Source organism: Erithacus rubecula (assembly GCF_903797595.1).
Source record: "Erithacus rubecula genome assembly, chromosome: 2".
NCBI lineage: Eukaryota > Metazoa > Chordata > Aves > Passeriformes > Muscicapidae > Erithacus > Erithacus rubecula.
The window spans coordinates 29,281,872-29,300,289 of NC_136685.1; the positions used below are offsets into that span (position 1 = coordinate 29,281,872).

General features: G+C 37.3%; 1 protein-coding gene across 1 annotated transcript in view; it reads left to right on the plus strand.

The window, feature by feature from the left end:
* The window catches only part of CD109 (CD109 molecule), a 64,926-nt gene that overhangs the window by 18,814 nt on the left and 27,694 nt on the right, over positions 1-18,418 (plus strand). Inside the window, exons 5-19 of the mRNA XM_079298970.1 lie at positions 112-237; positions 5,457-5,496; positions 5,983-6,067; positions 8,156-8,252; positions 9,270-9,405; positions 10,250-10,359; positions 12,070-12,309; positions 12,640-12,741; positions 12,834-12,896; positions 14,022-14,198; positions 15,060-15,212; positions 15,928-16,002; positions 16,457-16,517; positions 17,033-17,168; positions 17,987-18,104. Of these exons, the coding sequence (XP_079155096.1) occupies positions 112-237; positions 5,457-5,496; positions 5,983-6,067; positions 8,156-8,252; positions 9,270-9,405; positions 10,250-10,359; positions 12,070-12,309; positions 12,640-12,741; positions 12,834-12,896; positions 14,022-14,198; positions 15,060-15,212; positions 15,928-16,002; positions 16,457-16,517; positions 17,033-17,168; positions 17,987-18,104 (1,719 nt within the window). The remainder of the gene's footprint in view (positions 1-111; positions 238-5,456; positions 5,497-5,982; positions 6,068-8,155; positions 8,253-9,269; positions 9,406-10,249; positions 10,360-12,069; positions 12,310-12,639; positions 12,742-12,833; positions 12,897-14,021; positions 14,199-15,059; positions 15,213-15,927; positions 16,003-16,456; positions 16,518-17,032; positions 17,169-17,986; positions 18,105-18,418) is intronic.

Consider the following 18,418-nt stretch of genomic DNA (forward strand, 5'->3'; position numbering starts at 1 on the left):
GAATGTTTCATATGCTCCAAATTTCTGACAAATACAGATTATATGTGTTACTACCTAAATCTTGCTAGCAAGGCCACTCACGTTTAACATGCAGCTTGACTTTTCTCCTAGGATCCTCGGAAGAAATTGATTCAGCAGTGGTTGATGGAGGAGGGTCATTTGGGTGTAGTTTCCAAAAAGTTTCAGTTATCAATGAACCCTCCACTAGGAGACTGGTCAATAGAGGTGGAAGTGAATGTGAGTATTAACATTGCTTAATCACAGAGAGATTTATTTCTTCTGCTAGACATGTATAAAGTTGTGTTTACATTTGCTGAAACCAGTTCTAAACATGGATCATGAGATGAGCAAATCCTTCCCTCATGTCCAATATTGTGCAAGACACTATGCAAAGATAATACGCAAGCCTCACGAGATTTTCCATGGTATGTGGCTTTGTAGGCAAGGATACAAAAACCCACATGCATACTTTATCCTAAGGTTTATGTTTTGATTCCAGAATAAAAATGGTATTAAAAAAGTGAGGAGTTGTAATATTAATATAAAAGAAAGATCTCACAGAGTAGAGGGGTTTTTTTTTCTTTTTAAGGGAAATGCCCTTACATTTATTTTGCAAGCAAATATACAGAAATTTGTTGTACAGTGCTGTGCAGCCAGTCAGTATTTCAAGGGTTGAGGAAGCAAGAGTGTTTACAGATCTTTGTCTAGTTTCAGGTGTTTTTCAGCAACTCACAGGGACTGATGAGTTACTGAGGAAAAAATAACTTTGTGAAATAGAAAGGATGACTAGTAATACAGAACTATTGCAAAACAAAACTGGAAGAGTCTGTGTTGCATGTTGCTATTGGTAGTAGTTCTCTCAGGCCAATCCTTCAAGCTGTTACACTTCTCATACACCATGGAACATGTTTCAAAAATAGCTGGAGGTTTAGCTGTTCAAAACTCTGTGTGTCAGGGTTATTCAGCCTGCTTTTAAATACCTATAATTTGGGAACTGCATTTCCTATTTGGCTTGCAGTGGCTGTTCAGAGACATTTAGCAAGTATAAACAGAACAGCTTAATGTTACATAATGAGGGGGATGATGGGTAGAAAGGAGAAAAACTACCGTGATATGTATTATTTGGGAGCACCATTTACCAGTACCAGTTAGATGTCTGATAGTTTTCTATAGGTTTCAGTATGTGAGGGTGGTGCTCAATGAGTGTCAGGACTGGATTTTTCAAACACTTTGTCATGTGGGTGTGGAGTTGTTGCTGTTGTCTGTGATGGGAAAAATGTATTAAGTTGTTCCAGTGCTCCTCCCTGTGCTCTGCCACTCCTTCCCATGCCCTGACTGCTGTTCAGTAGCCTCTCAGTCCCACTGAAGCAGCTGTAGTCAGGCTGAGAACTAAAATGCAGTGGGGAAGTGACCCAAACTGAAAGCATCTGTGTGTTTTTCCTTGCCTGGACCAGACCAGTTCACTGACCCAGCTGAAAGCCATCCTCACTCACAGCTATTGTAGGTGCCTTTCAGCAGCTGGGGAAGTTTGGCTCAGACATGGGAACAAAGGCTGGTGGCTGTGGTGGGCTCCTTCAACAGCTCACAAGCCAAGCAGAAAAAGTGTTTGTGAAATGTTGCTTGGGCTTTCTGCAAAGGCTTGAGTAATGCTGAAATTAGGAGATAATTGATGAAGGAATTGTGGCAGCTGTTTCCAGGATCTGAATGAGTGCCACTCCCTCCTGAAACAAAACCAAAAGAAAAAAAATAGTAAAGTTGAAAGAAAAAGTCCGTGTAAATTCATCTCGACTAATGAAGCAGCTGTGAGACAAGTGAAGTGAAACCTTAATAGAGTGTAGTTGATGGTATTCTAAATTTTAGCCATGCTGCAGAATGTTAATGTTCATGGAAAATATATGTCAGAGTGAGGATGTCTCTCAAGTCATGAGTAACAAGGAGAAAGTAAATAGAGAATGTTTTGTTCCTATCTATTTCAACATATACCTGAAGGGCATCAGGTAAAGGAGGTAAAGAGTGATTTCAAAATGACTAAAACATCATAACTGCAGAGCACAGCACTAGCAGTTATAGTGAGTACTGAAAATATAGATGGGATCAAAAAGTTTCTAGACGAATTCTCAGTATTCTCCATTCTCAATTCTCCATTCAGAACTGATAGTTCAAAAGGCCTTAAGATCAAGACACAGTGTCATTCCTGGTTAATGCACCTCCCTAGGTATTGTCTATTCTTGGTTGCCTTTTTGGAAGATATATTCTAACAATACAGATTGCTGGAGTAGCTGAATACTAAGGTTCCAAACTTGTGTTAAAAGGACATCAGTCTAAATGGTTCCTTTTGACATTTAAACTCTTTGAATTGAAAATTAAAATAGCAGAAGAAAAGAAATGTATATTATACTTAAAAAAAAAAAAAGAAGTTTTAGACCTTGGTGTCCAGAAAAAACTGGCTATTCTTACAGTTCTTATCCTTTGGGAATAGAACAGCAGCCCCAAGTCCCACACAGAAATACTTATGTTTACTTTCAGGCTCTTTTCTGTTTACATCTTCTCCACTTTAAGTTTTTTATTCTGTGTTGAATATAATGACAAAGCAATATGGATTATTTGTACAGCATGTGTCTACACAGCATCTTCATTGGATAAGGGTATCATATGCAAGATACATTAAATGATATTGCAATGTTCACACTATTAGATTAGGTCTGCCTAGTGTGTTGTCTCTTATTTTTCTGATAGTGTGTCAACCATTTTATTAACGAAACTTGTGAGACACCTTGTGAAATAAAGGAAAAGAACTTTTCTCATGGGAAACTCTACTTTATTCTCTTGGTTGTGAGGGAGTATATGCCATGAAATACAGGATCATATGGGATGGGATTCAGTTTGAATATTAAGGTGTGTAGGGGTCTCTGTGTTGGTGACATAGTGGATATTTAGTTGGTGTTTAGTGAAAACTAGTGAGTGACTGTCCACTCCTAGTGGGTATTCCTAGCTATTAGCTGGATATTCCTCTCTTCTGCAGCAGGTCTGCTGTTCAAGGTAGGTATAGGATTTATTTGTCATTTATTAACTTGCATAGATTCACCACTCTTCCTGATAGCACAGGTCAATGAGAACTTAGATACTGCTAAGGAAGACTTAATATATGACTGGGAATTTTAATAGATATATCTATATATAGATATATCTGATATATCTATATATCCTTAACTAGTATTGCTACTCTGGCTCTGCATGGCATCCAGCTTATGGATCTGTTCAGGCTTTAGGAACATCTTCATGTGGCAAACCAAGACTGGTCTCTGCATGACTTACCTATCCTGATGCCATGACCTGAACTTTCTAGTTAAATATCCAGCCTTTCTTTCTCAGATTTCCCTCGTCTTTAAAGGATGGTTAAGTGAGTAAATAACATTTCCCTTCTCGTGATTAAAGATAATTTTCCAAGTGTACTGGGTCTTGATTTTTGGAAGTGCTGCCCCTGAATCCTGTTTTAAATCAGGTTTTGGCTGCTTGCTGCTGTTAAACATCCTGTAGTATTTTAATAAAAGTTCAGGTGTTAGTACAGCTGTTCCAGGAAAACTCAAGACAGAGTAATTACAGTCTGGTTTCCAAGTCTCTACCTTGTATTTTAGTTGGATATCTTATATTTCCTGTTGCTGAAAGACTTCTAGCATGCACGTCCAACCAGAAGTTGTTTCTAGTTTAAACAGTATTTTGTGATCTAATTTATGGAAGTTGTTATGTATAAATTTATGATAAAATACTGAAGAGTAGTAATGTTTCAGATGCAACAAGAGCCTTCCAAAATATTTTTAAGAGCATTACATTTTTTTTTAAAGCTTTAACTATAAAGCAAACTTTCAGAATCAACTGGGAATGATTATATACTTTACATGTTGAATTTTTTAGCTTTTGAGGTTTAATATATGTTGCAGTGTATCCACAGTGAATTTTGTCATGTTTTACTGCTAGGTAAGTTATGGATTTCACATTTGATGTGTTAAGTTTAATGTTGTATATATAATTGCTTAAAAATGTGTCACACTTCTTCAAAATCAGACCATACATAAAGCCTTTGGCATTGCCTGAGTATCCAGTAGTTTGCAAATGTGCATAGATATTCCATCAGGATCTGCTAGTGTCAATAGTGGTGACACTGGTGGGACTCTGCACTATTGAATTTGAACAGAATTTCATTTTGGAGTTTGTCTCTTGTGTGTGCAAAGCATGGAAGTGATCGTGAAGTGCTTGTGTTAGTTCTGTCTAGACAAAAATCTGTTTTATTTAGCTGCAAAGCCAAGGTGGAAGAGTGCTCCTGACAATGAGGTAGCCCCAGGAATGCAGGCAGTGCCAGCACTGTGCTTCTCCAGGGCAAAGCCCTGGGCCACACCCAGAGCCTTTCCTAATGCTCTAGCAGCCCTTCATGTCAATGTCAGAAGCAAATAAGAAAATGGACCCAGACCAGATTAATTTCAGGGACTTTCAGTTGCCTAAGAAGAAAAAAAAAATAAATCTGGGGAGCAGCTCCTGTGACCTCACTTTTGTTGGATCAGACCCAGTGAATTAAAACAGGATGGTTCATCACAGCAGAGCAGAATCTAGACTGTAGTTGTTAGGGATTCTTGGATGTCAGGATACACAGCATCTAAGGCTCCCCTGCAGAAAGGCTCATCCTCATCATCCCAGGACACTTACATGAATCTCCTTTTGGCACTTTTCTTACTCTGGGTGATCAGGGCAGAATGCAGTAGGTGTTCTGCAGTTTAAGAAATGCTGATTTAGAGCAAAATGTTGTTAGTCTGGAAGGGTGAGTGTACTTAAGAAGCAGGAGAAGGCATGCAAGACAAAACCTGTACTAGAATAAAGCAGCTCTGGGAAAAATGGAGTGGGCATGGCAGTGTTTTCCTGTCTTAAAGAAAACCTCTAAAAATATCTCTTGGGTTGTGCATATATAACTAACTGACTGACTGCATGTCTCAAAAGCCACTATTCCTGGAAACTGGTTTAACAGCTTCACTTCAGTATATTTGAACAATATTTGCCAGAGAGAACTAAAATGATAGAGTGGTTGTAGTGCTGCTACTTGTCCTACTTCAGACCAGCTCAGCTAAAAAACGTGTTAGTGGAAAACCTGGCTTGGTATTCACATCATCAAGATGATCAAGTAGAGCTTGATTTCTGTCACAAAGTTTGTAATTTTAGAGGAGCTGCACAAGCTGTTCATGGTAAATACTCAGTCTGCTTCACATGAACTTCTGTGTCCTTCTGTTTTGCAAATATATACTGCTGGTCTCTACAACAGCTGATAGTCATTGAGCCTTGATTTAAAATCACATCTTGTCAGAAATTGTAGGTTAACTTGAATATGGGTGGGATTTGGCCAAGAAGGTATATTAAACTTACTAATCTTATCACAATTGTATGTATTTTCTCATATGAATTTTTTTCAATAGGGTCAAGTTCATTATCAGAGATTTAAAGTGATGGAATATGGTAAGTGCTATTTAGTAGTGACCAAAATCAGTAGTGATTTTCCAATAATTTATACTAGCTTCCTTTGTCTGGCATGAACATTTTAAATACAGAAAGTTTAATTTCCAAATACGTGGATTCTGAGACTGACAAAAAATACCATCTTATCAGCTGCCCTGTTTATCTGTGGTAGTTTTAAGGATCCCAAAATACCTGTACAGTATCTGGTTGTGAAGCTTGCTGATGATTCTGTAAAGGCTGAATAGGCTAAATATTTTCTATTTCAGACTTACAAACTTATATGCAGGCTGTTTTTATGATGCTTTTTTCTCCTTTCAACAAACAATTGTAGTCTGAGGATTGGATTAAAAATATATCTTATGTTAGGACACTTAAGAAACTTAAGACTTAGTAGTCTTTATTAAATTACATGTTCTATTCTTGTTACTTAAAAAAAGAAATATTCCTTCTGTGAATTTAATACTTCTTGTCATTTTTTAATTTTAGTTTTACCAAAATTTGATGTCATGATAACAACACCCTTATACTACTCTTTGAGAGATGAAGATGTAGCTGGTGTTGTCTCTGCAAAGTAAGTAAATCACTGGTGCTGTTGTCACCCTCACTCTTAAAAAACTTACTGTGGGTCTCTAAGTGTCAAAGTAAAAGCTTATATTTAGAATGCTAATAAAGCCCTCTCCGCTAAAATTAGTTGGCTAATATCTGTTTCTAGTTTCTAGATTTTGTTGTAACAAGGTTCAGTAAATTTTCAGATTTCTAGTAAGTTGCAAACTTCAATGAACATCCTCCTTGTGCCAATGAATCAGCATTTCAGATTTCAAGTATAGGTTTCTTATATCAAAAAACCTATATCTGTAAATAGGTAAAGAATTAAAAGCTCTTGAAAAAATTCAGAAGAGGCTTCAGTGTAGACTCCTGTGTAAATAATACTTATTTTCAGCTGAGCAAATGTCTAGACAAAAAACTATTGTGTATTAATCTCAGATATAAATTAATTTTGTTTTTGAAGATGAGAGCCATATAGAGCTACCTGATAGATCCATCCAAGAAGACCAAAATAAAGGGTATTCTGTGGGTTATCTAATGCCTTAAAAACATTCCTTCTGAAGAAGCACTCTGTTTAAAGTGAAATGCAGAAATAATTGTTAGGAAGCTATTTAAATTATATGTTTGGGCTTTGAGAAAACACTTCATTCTGTAGAGTCCATGCAACCTGATATTATAAAGTGTCAATGCCAGGTTGGATGGGGCTCTGAGCAATTTGATCTGGTGGGTGCTATCCCTGTACATGGCAAGGCGGTTGGAACTATATGACTTAAGGTCTCTTAAGGTCTCTTCCATCTCAAACTATTCAATGATTCTGTGAATCTCCTAAGGGGATATTTAAAAAAAGTTTTCCTTGCTTTTTTTCACCCATTCTACTTTGCTTTTGGAATCCATTATTTGCCAGCTAATATTTGGTTTCTTAAGCTGTTTTGGTCTTCCCCAGGATAGTTGACTCTTCTATCTGATGTACTCATAGGGTGTTTGAAAGTGTACCTGTTTGCTGCAATAAATTCATACCTAGACACCAGTGAACCATCTGAGGTTGAATCCCAGCAGTGACAAAGTTTTACCAATACACTGTAATTATTTGTAGAGAATGACTTTGCTCCTGGTGACTGCTGCTATAGACATAATGCCTCTTTATACAACTTGTAGGTGTCATAAACCCCATTTTCTTCTCTAGAGTATTATTAGATCAAGTTAAGTACAGGGATGCTGCCCAATGGCACTATAATTTTAAGGTTAATGGCAGCTTATTACTGTAATTAGGTCTGCTTAGACTGAGTTCAAATGCAAGACAGTGTTATCAGAGTTATTCTTGTAACTATGCTATTTGATTTTTCTTTCTGTCTGATTTTCAGCTTTGATATTACTTAAGTAACTGCATAATGATTTAAATTGCTTTAAAGTTATCACACCTGCATGTATTACTGCTGAGGAGTAGAATGATTTTAGGTGTTTGGTCTGTCCCCATGTTGTTCCACTTTTGCTTCTCTGTCTCAATCTGACAATGTAATGATTTCTCTTAACTGTGACTTGGAAACATTTATACAAAATTTTAGTTTATTGCTGCTTGGTGACTGCAGGTTTCTGCTGTCATCCTAAGAAGTTTTCAGATTTGCCACAGCTGGACATTGTTTGCACTGATTTCTGTGATTACTAAATAAGTAGTAATAATTGTTACCAAATATCTGGGGATATCTCATTTTGTGTTACAGTATTTGGTAAGCAAAATACTTACACTTCCTACATTCCATTTTAACTCTACTGCATGCTAGTTATGATGCAACAAAAGTGTTCTGTTCAATAACTTTGTTTTAGCTTAGTATAGTTAACTTATGTACATACAGCCTATAATAATTTTAATAAGTTTGTAGAGCTTGTGTAGTGGAAGGAGCAGCACTGTGTATCTTCTCCAGGTTTTGGGCTTCCAGCTTTAGTGTTGATAAACTGGTCACATATGGCAAATTCTATGTTTCAAAGCAGAAATGTGTTCTATGTGTGTTTGAGGCCAGAGAATAATATTTTAGCAGGATCTTTTGCCTTGAGAGCTCTTCAGGAGCCCAAGTCCTGGAGGGTGGTGTGCTGTCTGACTTTGCCTGATGTGTTTCAGGTACACCTATGGAAAGCCAGTAAAGGGAACTGTAACAGTCACTTGCCTTTCTGTTTCTTACTGGACAAACAAGAGAAATATAACAACAACAATGGAGGTGAGTCATCTCATAGTTTCTTTAAGTCTGTGTCCTATTATGGGTTAAATGATGCTTGGAACCATTTCTCAGTGCTGAGTTCAGCTAGAGAGTGTTAAACTCTCTTTAATTTCCAGCCTAAAGCATCTGCATTCAGACTGCTTGTTGGGAATGATACTTGGCTCCTGTGCTCACTTTACTTGTGCCTGGAAGTTATTTTGGAGAGTAACAGCTGACCCAGGTAGAAAATTTTTCCAGGAGCTGCAATAGGTGCTGGAGGACTCAGGAATACTCCCTGCCCCTGCACACTGAGCTTTGTGTCACAAGGCCAGAGGAGAACACTCCAGTTGTCTAGGTGGAGCTCTAGCATGGTAGAAACCAAAGCATTTTGCCTACTAATTGCCAGCAATTATATTTGAGCTACTGCACTAATTGTAACCTGAAGCACGAAAGTTAAAAAGACACACAGTTTCAATCTGAAAGCTTAAAAGAGGTGATAGATTCATTGCATTCTCTTTGCAAAATCAGATATTTTACTTTTGAGATGTGGACTGTGTTTAGAAAAGGTTAAATTTTTGCTACATGAAGTGTCTGTAATTTTCTATTTGCTGACTTCAGCCACTCTCTGACTTCAGTGCCTTCAGCAGCACTTAGTCTGCAGAAATTCTGAACTCAGATACTGAAGAGGGTATACTCCTCTCCTCAGGCAGGAGCTTGTTCATTGTGTTTTCCTGTAAAGCTTAGGTACCACTGCACTAGCCATGTAGAGGTGAATAATTCTAGAAAGTAGGAAAAAAAAGTAACTTTTTCCATAAACCACTGTTGCCTCTAAAAAGTAGTGAAGTTCTACTGGATTTAATAAAAATGGTTGCTGATTGCAAACAAGATAAAGGATCAGCATGCATAATTTCCTGATGTTCACAGTCCAAAACTTGTATGTGGAGAGAGCTAGAGGACTTAAACAGCAATAAACTACTGTACACTGAAAGGTGCCCTTGGCTTTTCTGGCTCAACAGTGATTTTTTTCCTCCATTGCAGATAAATGGATCTGTGAATGTGACCTGTAACAAGCTTATGTTGCAAAACTTGAACGCAGAGCAGTCGTGGCACCAAGGGGACAGCGAGTACACGGAGCCGATAGAAATGATCGCGGTGGTGACCGAGGCGCTCACGGGTGCGTGGTGGGCAGGGCTGGCAGAGCTCCAGAGGCTCTCACTGCTGTGTGCAAGGGCTTGGAGCTCTAGACAAGTATCATGTGCTGATGCCAGCACAAACCATCCATGTGCAAATATATTAGCTGAATGTTGCTTGCCTAGAAATGTAATAGTTTTCCCAACTGTTAACTCGGTTGAATAGAGTTCTATGCTAAATGATTTATTAAATAACCAAGAAACACATTATGGTAGGAGCCTAAAGTCAGTTACTGATCATTGTTGATGAGAAGAGCAGGTGTAAAGAATTGCTAGCATTAGCCTGAATTTTACAAACTTAACTTTAATCATAAACTTACCTGACATTATGTGTTTGTAAGCCACATTAGTAGAAAGAGTTCTCTGGTCCTTGGTTGTCCACAGTCTAGCCTTTTCTAGATTGACTGATCTGCAAACTGAGGGGGTTTTGTGAGCTCATGTCCCACTGCACCTTGCAGAAAAAAAATCACGTCTACAAAATTCCTGCCTGTCCCAGAAACTGGGTTTCATTACAGACTTTGTGTAGAAACCCCAGCAAGGTGAAGCTGGCTGATTTGGGATTTAATAAGTTCCTTCCTTGTGTCATTTTGTCAGTCTTTGTGAGTGGAGCCCTGTGTGGTGTATCTTATATTGCATTGTGGCAGGCAGTACCAGTACATATACCACCTTTCTACTGGTCCTCAGCTGGAAGGATGAAGAATGATAAGTGTGGGAATGGTGAAAAGGATGATAGAATTATTTCAAAGTCATGGGCAGTAAATTGTATTGCTGCTGAGGTAATAACTGTGTTAAATACATGTTGTCTAAATGCATACAATTATTCAACAGGAATCTCCCAAAATTCAAGTACCATCATATTTCCAAAGCAAAGTGACTATTTTATTGAATTTCTGGACTACACTAGAGTTATAAAGCCTTCTCTGAACTTCATAGCTACTGTAAGTTCTTTTGTTTGATTATCATTTGTGAATAAACAACTGTGACTTCTCCTCTATGTTTAGATAACAAAGTTTGCTTTGGATTTTTAAATGTAATTTACAGATTTGTTTTCAAATGCCCTTTTTTTTCACAATACATATCAGCAACTATGAAACTTGGAGGATTTGCTCTAGAAAAGGATGAAGTGGCAGGCAACATAGTAGTCTTGGCAGGATATATTTGTGTATAGTTTGTGAGCATTCTTATGGAAGAGAAAACTTCCCTAGCTCTTTTTTTTTGACTGTGCTTTGAAACAACAGATTAGTTATTAAGTTTCAAACCTCTTTATAGTATTTGTGTATCTCGGTGTGTATATATCTACATATACACACACAAATATATACTTTCTATAGTGAATTTATATATTTAAGCAGTTTTCACATAATTCAGTTAAAACTTATCAAATCTCATTGCTTTCAAATGAAAGTGTTGTTTCTGCCTTCTATCCTTTTTATGCCAGCTTTAGTACACTCATAGAAATATTTAATGTTCTTCATTCTGTCCTTCCTCTGCATGCAGTATTTCTACATTTTGCAGAGGTTGCTTATTGTATCACTGCATTTTTCTTGAAAAGGGGAATAAGTTGTACAGTTCTTGAGCTTTTACTGTGTAGAAATGAGACCTAAACAGTAGTGATTTAGGCTGAATATACTCTTCCAGAGGAGATTGGCTCAAGACATAGTTTTATGCTAGCCTGATCATTTGGGCTTTTGGTTTTTATGCTTTTCATTTTCTTTGCCAGCATCCCAATATGAATCCATCTGTTTTTTTTCTCATCTTCCAAAGATGAACTGAGTGACAGATAGCTGAGGCATCTGGCAATTCTTGCAGCTGGCAGACAGGGAGGTATCAGTTATGCTCCCAAAGAAGTGTGAGTGAACAGCTGCTGCTGTTACTAAAAAGTGGAGATGTTGCATGAAGAGCATATGCTCTTCAGAGAGGGAGCAGGAAAATAGTGGCTGTGGAGGAGAGGTAATGCAGTGACATCTATGGACTGAAAAAGAAAAGGGAAACATCAGTTCAGTGTTTTTAAATACAAAAGTTCGGTTTGGTTTTTTTTTTTTAAAGTTTATAATGCAGAATAAGAATGATTTTACTGGATGAAAATCTGCTTGAATGTGGGCAAAAAGGTTGAGTTGTAGTGCTGATTGACAGTTGCACACTGTCAGTTTTGGGCCTGGTTTCAATCTTCAACTCATTTCATGAACTCATAAACACATCTGATTCAGCACCATCTCTGCTCATCTGACTCATTTCCCTGCATGATGTAAATGTGAGGTTACCCTTTCCTGTGGTGGTGAAATGCAAGTGATAAAATTAAGTATTCAGACTGTAGGTAGGATACATATAGTTTACCTGAGACACAAAGATTTTCAACTAGAAGAGTTATTGGGAGAGCTGAAATGCAACATCTCCTTTCAGTTCCATCTCCTTTGCTTTTACTCTTTTTTGTTCCCTGGAGTTATGAATAATTTTGTTCTTGCATGACTTGCCTGCTTGCAGTGCTTAGTAGGGAACAGATATAAAACTATTGATGTGTGAGAAATCTGAAGATGCATTTTTTTTTTACATAATGGGATTGCAAATATATCATTACATGCTATGTGTTGTGCATTTTAGCTTTACCCTTTTTGATAGGTTTGATAAGTGTTTTCTTTCTTTTTGTTTAGCTAAAGGTGTCACGTTCTGATAGCAGCCAGCTGACAGCTGAAGAGAGGCATAATCTTGTAACCATCACTGCACAACAGTCAGACCTGCTTTTCCATCACTCTTCACTTTCTCATCTGGAAAATGAGGCAACAGAGGAGAGAAATCTGACAGTCCATGTCCTGAACTACACAGTTCCAGAAAATGGAGTAATTGATGTTGAGTTTCCAATCCTGTCTGATACAAAAACTCTGAGAGTTCAGGTACTGCTTTGTCACATGTTGCTTTGTAGTGTTGACACACTAAGTTGTGTGGGCAGGGATCCCTGATATGCTGTCCTGCTATCTGCAACAGCTGACATGTCACCTATTGTTATTTTTGTTGCTTCATGTTACAGCTGGAAAGAAAGTGAGAGATCCTGTCAAATGGGATTTAATAATTGCACCATGATATCAAAGGAAAAAACCCCAGATACCCAAAGCATCAAGTGGGCTTTTGCTGAGGCTACCATGCTCTTGTAAGCTGTACTATACATATGAACATCACAGATTTTACTGTTTTGTTAAGAGGATTTTTTTTGCACTGTCTCACAGGCAGAGTTCCTCAGCAGTAAGACTGACATAGGTGTTTATGATGTGTTCAGCTCCCCCAGTCAGACTTATCTCCAGCTTAAAACAAAGAACCAGGATATTAAGGTACAGTCTGATACAAAACTTGCCATGGTAAAAGCCAAGTTACTCATGGTTTTTTCCCCTACTCATCTATATAAACCATGTGCTTTTCCTAGGCTGGGAAGCCTTTTGAGCTGAGCATTGCAAGCAACAAGCCAGTGAGAGAGTATCACTATCTGGTAAGTTACAGGCTTTACATATGGGGACAATTCAAGATGACTTCTACCAACTTGAGAAATACTCCAGTGAGTGGAATGTGATTAAACATTTGAGAGATTCAGCATTTTAAGTAAAATTGGGCTTTGTGGAAGAGGAGGCCTTCCTTTCCACTGGGATGATCTTTTTGAAAGAGAACTCTGTTATTCTACCTAGGAGAAATGCCCTGGCACTGCAAGGACAGAGGAGTGCTGTTAATAAGGGAGATTCATGGGAAGCATTTGAAAATAAATGTCTTGGGTAGTGGCTTAGTTTCTCTGGTGCTCTACTGTATCTTGAAGGATCTGAAAGATTTATTAGATATATTACCATAAGTTTCCCATCCTGTCTTGTTCACAGTCTGCATCTTAGTGACCATGGTAGCTAGGATTCTTTTTCTTTCACAGACTTTAACAGTAAACTGAATTAGGAAAACAGTGTAAAATTTGGGCATTCATATGTATTTTTTAAAATAGAAACACTCTCTAGAAGGTTTAGAATTAATTAGGTCCATACAGCCAAAGGCAGGGACCCACCCTTCATCTCTCTGTTTTCATTAAGTGTATCATCCAGTAGGAACAAATTTAGAGTGAAAAAATCAATGCTGTGGACTTGAAATCCAGGTATTTGGGGTAGTTTCATACTGGGTCTAATCTGATCTGTTAAAATGAATGCCTGCTTTTAACTGGAGCACATTACTAGATCCCAGTTCACACTCTCCATGAGGCAAACCAAAGTGTCCTAAGCAGGGGTGTTTTGAAGGTTTGCTTTTAAAACTGTATGCCTGGTCCAAACTCAAATGCTGGTACAGATAACCCATATGAACCAACCCTACTACTGTTGTATTTTTATGTTCTGATACTATATGTGTTTAGTTGTAGTTCTTCACTTGTCCATAGTGATACAGGAATTGAAACACAGAAAAAACCTGTTATTTAAATATTAAATCAGCTACCATGCCCATTTTCACAGAACTGGTCTACCAGTAAAAAAGCAAATCACAGCTATGCATTTCTTATTTAGCAGCTACTTGTCGAACTAATTTCTGAGCTTATGACAAATTAAGGATACCAACTGTTTGAGTGTTTGATTTTTTTTTCCTCTTTCAGGTATTATCTAAGGAACAAATTATGGATTTTGGCACAAAGTCTACAAAAACATTCACTTTAACAGCAGATAACTCCTGGGCTCCTTTGATATCTGTACTTGTATTCTATGTGGATGAGCTTGGAGTCATTGTAAATGATGCTCTCACTGTCCCCATCCAGCCTGCTTTGGATGACAAGGTACTTGTATTGAACTTGTCTGAGACCATGTTTTTGTTTTTTGTAAACAGCTTTTAAGATCACAGGATTGTAAATGTAAAAACTTTCTCATTGAGGATCTAATCTGAGATTTTGCAAATCATTGGAAAGACTTTTGGTAATACCAGTGCAATTAGGGTCCAGTTTTTTCATATTTGAAAATCCTTTCCACTGGTGCTGTGTTTTCCACATAAACAGATGCACAGCATCTCCTTGTGTTTTTAGTGGTTTGGTCAATTACTGAGCCAAAGGTTACTCTGGCATATACAGTGACAAGGTAGCATAAGTGCATTAAGGATAGAATTGTAAAAAGACCTTATTCTAGCCAGGCACTGGTCACATTGTGCCCAGTGTTTGTGTTTCATGTGACTATCCATAGTTAACTCAAAAAAGTTTGAAGAAGAGTGGGAAAATGCCTATTGCATCAGTGAATTGATTTTCCCAGCTTATTTACCAGGATGAGATTTGATCCTTTAGGCAAATAAAACACTATAACTTCATTATAATTTTTTATATAGCTGAGATATATCTCACCTATAGGTGAGACCATTCAAAAGCTGGACAGGTTCAAATTCTTTCTCTCCTTATAACCAGACATCAGCAGAGAGCCTGTTTGTCCTCTGCATGAAAAATGTCTCCATTTACCTCATGATTTATCCAAATCACCAAAAGTCCTAGGAGTCCTAGGATAAAGACTCCCAGAGGTCATCAGCATCCCAAAGGTTCTAGGAAAAGCAAATCCAGGATCTTAATTATAGCCAAATAATCTAAAAAAACCTCATTCTTGGGAGTTGTTAACAGCTGTAGAATTTAAATCGGTGCTGCGTTTCACTTTTTTTCTAGATTAAAATCTCTTGGAGCAAAGATAAGGCCAAGCCATCTGAAAAAGTCTCCCTTAAAATCAATATAACAGAGCCAGGATCAGTAATTGGACTTTCAGTTGTTGATAAAAGTGCAAAGCTTCTGGGAGAAAGTAGTGACATAACAGAAGAATCTGTAAGTATATGGGAAAAGAAGGTTATCATTATTGAGTGTATGAAAGATGCATGTGTGTGGAAATGTTACAGATTATATGCTGAACAAGTAATGTTCCTTGAGTATGATTTTTGGCCTGTAATTATGCATTTTTTTTCCTTTTGCAAGTCACATGAGTGGCAGACACTGTAAGGCTTAAAAGGTAATCAGCACAACGTTTCCAATTCTAATCAATACTTTATTGTTCTTCATTTGATAAATTAAGATTTGGCAGTTTCATCTCCCAGAAAAGACAAAGAAGTCAGCAAAAAATCCCTAATGATTTCTGTTTTGTGCTATTTAAAATTAATAATATAAAATACTTTTTTTCTTGGGAAGGCAGAATAAATTATTCGTATATTTAAATTGCCTTTCCTTACAGAAGCTCTGTTGCATCTACAGTTTGAAAGAGCTTACAATATATATGAAATTCCTAAAGAGCTCAAAGGACATAGCCTAAGTGCCATAAAATATCAATGGTTGTAAGCTCTATTCCAGGCTTGGTCACTCTTCCATTAATCATAAAACCACTGCAGCTTAACCTGCTGCATCCTGTCATAGATTGTTTTCCCTTTGACATGAGAGCTAAGCAACCTTCAGCTTGTGGTACAGCTGTATGAATTAGCAACAGTGAAAGTTCTTAAAACTCTGAGTTGGCATTCAGTCTTTGGATGATTTTGATTTATTTTTTCCTTAGGTCCTGCATGAGCTCAATTTATACAGCACTGTGCAGTATTTCCCCCTGGTCAGAGGTTCTTATGGTGTATTTCAGGTACTTTTTTTTTTTCTTCATAAGTCTAGGCTGTTGGGTTCTTTGCTACTTAATGATTTGCACATCACTTGCTAGGAAAAAAGTGAACTTTAACTTTTTCAACTATAGATGTAATGTAATATTTTCATGGCTTGTGTGAGTTTCATATTGTGGATTTTGTCAATATATAATACTCTGAATGCCAGTGTATATTTATACTTCTGTAAATACAGGTTGTTTATGCTTGATATAGTCTTCAATTTGAAAAATTTTCAATCATTATGGTAATATTCAGATATGGCAGATTCAGAATATCCTCTCAGTTTGTTAGGTTCCTGTATATTATTTGCTTTAGTTTTATACTTGCTTTATGACTTTACTTACCTAAAAAGAAAGAGAAGAAAACAAAGATAGATAAGCACTGTTGATGTCCTGAATGTTCTGTATTGAGATATACTGTATAAATTTTATCCAGAAATGCAGCCTTTGGGTATCAACTGATGCAGTTCTTGAGGAGGATAAGGAACATTTTCTTTGTAAGTAATACAACAAATGTAGCCAAATCTAATTTACTGAGTGGGGAAGGAGGTCCATGGGTAGGGCCCCTGTTATGTCTTATTACTGTGCTGCATACAGGTTGCATCTAGCCTTGAAAATAATTACTATTTCAGAGTTTCAAGACATACAAAATTAATACAATCAGCATTTCAAAAATTTTCCTTTTTCACTGCATTGCCATTACCCCTTAAAAGCCTGAGTATGAGTGGAGTTTTTGTTTGCAGCTCCAGTTGATATATATTGCAGGGGTTTTTCATGTGTAGCCAAATTGCACCAGTTTCATCAGCACTCCACAGAAGCCATTTGAGTAGAAATTTGTGTGAAACTTTTTTATTCTTAAAATAAAAAAGTTCCTAGTGTCCCAGAGTCTTATCATATGTAACAAAGCTATAGATTAGGCTCCAAACAATATATTAATTTGACTTTTCTTAATTGTATTTGAGTTTTATAAATACAGATATTTGGAGGTAGGACAGTATTCTTTATTTTGTAGATGGTGGAATGATACCTCTAGAAGATGGTTTTGGTGAGGATATGCCAATATCTAAAAATGGACCTCCTGATTTCAGCAATCTCTATGTGAGGACGCATTTTCCAGAGACTTGGCTTTGGGTCGACACTGAAATGAGGTATAAGTTAGAAGCAAAAGGAAACCAATTTACACTTGCCAGGTTTTGTTTTTTCTTTTTATTTTGTTTGTTTGTTTGTGGGGTTTTCTTGTGGGTTTTTTTTTGGTTTTTTTGTAGCTTTCCATAGCATTCTGCGCCAGTGCTGAAAAACACTGCTTAAAAATGTAGATTTATCTTCTGCTACCACCTAGAGGCCATAAGTGAGATTGGAGATTGAAAAAATGAGTTGTACAACTGCACAAGAGAGGATTATGCCTGACTGGAGGCCTAGGAGTTTCAATAGAAGCTAGATAAAAGTTCTGGAGACAAAAGAAATAAACTCTTACTTTTACAAATGGGGAGATAATGGATAAGAAGACCTAGACTTTTACTCTGCAATACATAAGATAGTGATTAGTCCAGAAAGACAAATCTATTGCCATCTGCACCTAATTTAGTGAATAGATCAAAGTGTCAAATGATGGTGCAATCTGACCTGTGTCGTGAAGCACAAATCTTGTACACTTTTACAGCTGAGAATTTCAGGAAGCAACCATCATCTGGGATTGTTTTAAAGGACCTGTAAAAGTGGATTACGTGTAATGTGATCCAGTGTAATTACCTTCAATTCATGTAATTTAAAATAATTTAAATTTTTAAAATAATTTTGATCCCATCACAATATTTCTAAATGGCTAGGAAAAGAAAAATGGATAACGAGCAGCTTTTCTTTCCAGGAATTCAGACTTAATTTTTCCTGCATTTTGAACTTATGTGTCCACTTACTGATGTCTGTAAATGGATGGTTTTGAAAGTCTGCTCTCCCCTTCTGCCATCAGATCTGACACAGCAACCACGATGGATGCCATTGTACCTGACACCATCACATCCTGGGTAGCCAGTGCTTTTGTGATCTCTGAGAACGGCGGGCTTGGAGTGACCACTGCTCCTGTGGAGGTACATCTCACTGCAGAGTCCTTCAGGGCTGGTGGCACTGCAGGTTGTTACTGGGCTCTGATTTAGCTCTAACAGCAGCATCTCCTTATACCAGTGAGGAGATTGAGAGGCCAGAGAGATTGTGTGTTTGAACTGTAAAGAAAACAACATCACTGAACACATATGTGATTCTGTATCTGCCTTTCCTTCCTGCTCTATGAATATCTAATGCTCTGCACAGATATTTGGATGCCTGTTTCTGTTGGAGCAGTTTTTTTTGGTTAAAGTACTTCCAGGATGTGCCCATTTCAGAGTCTTTGTGTGTAGAAAGGGGG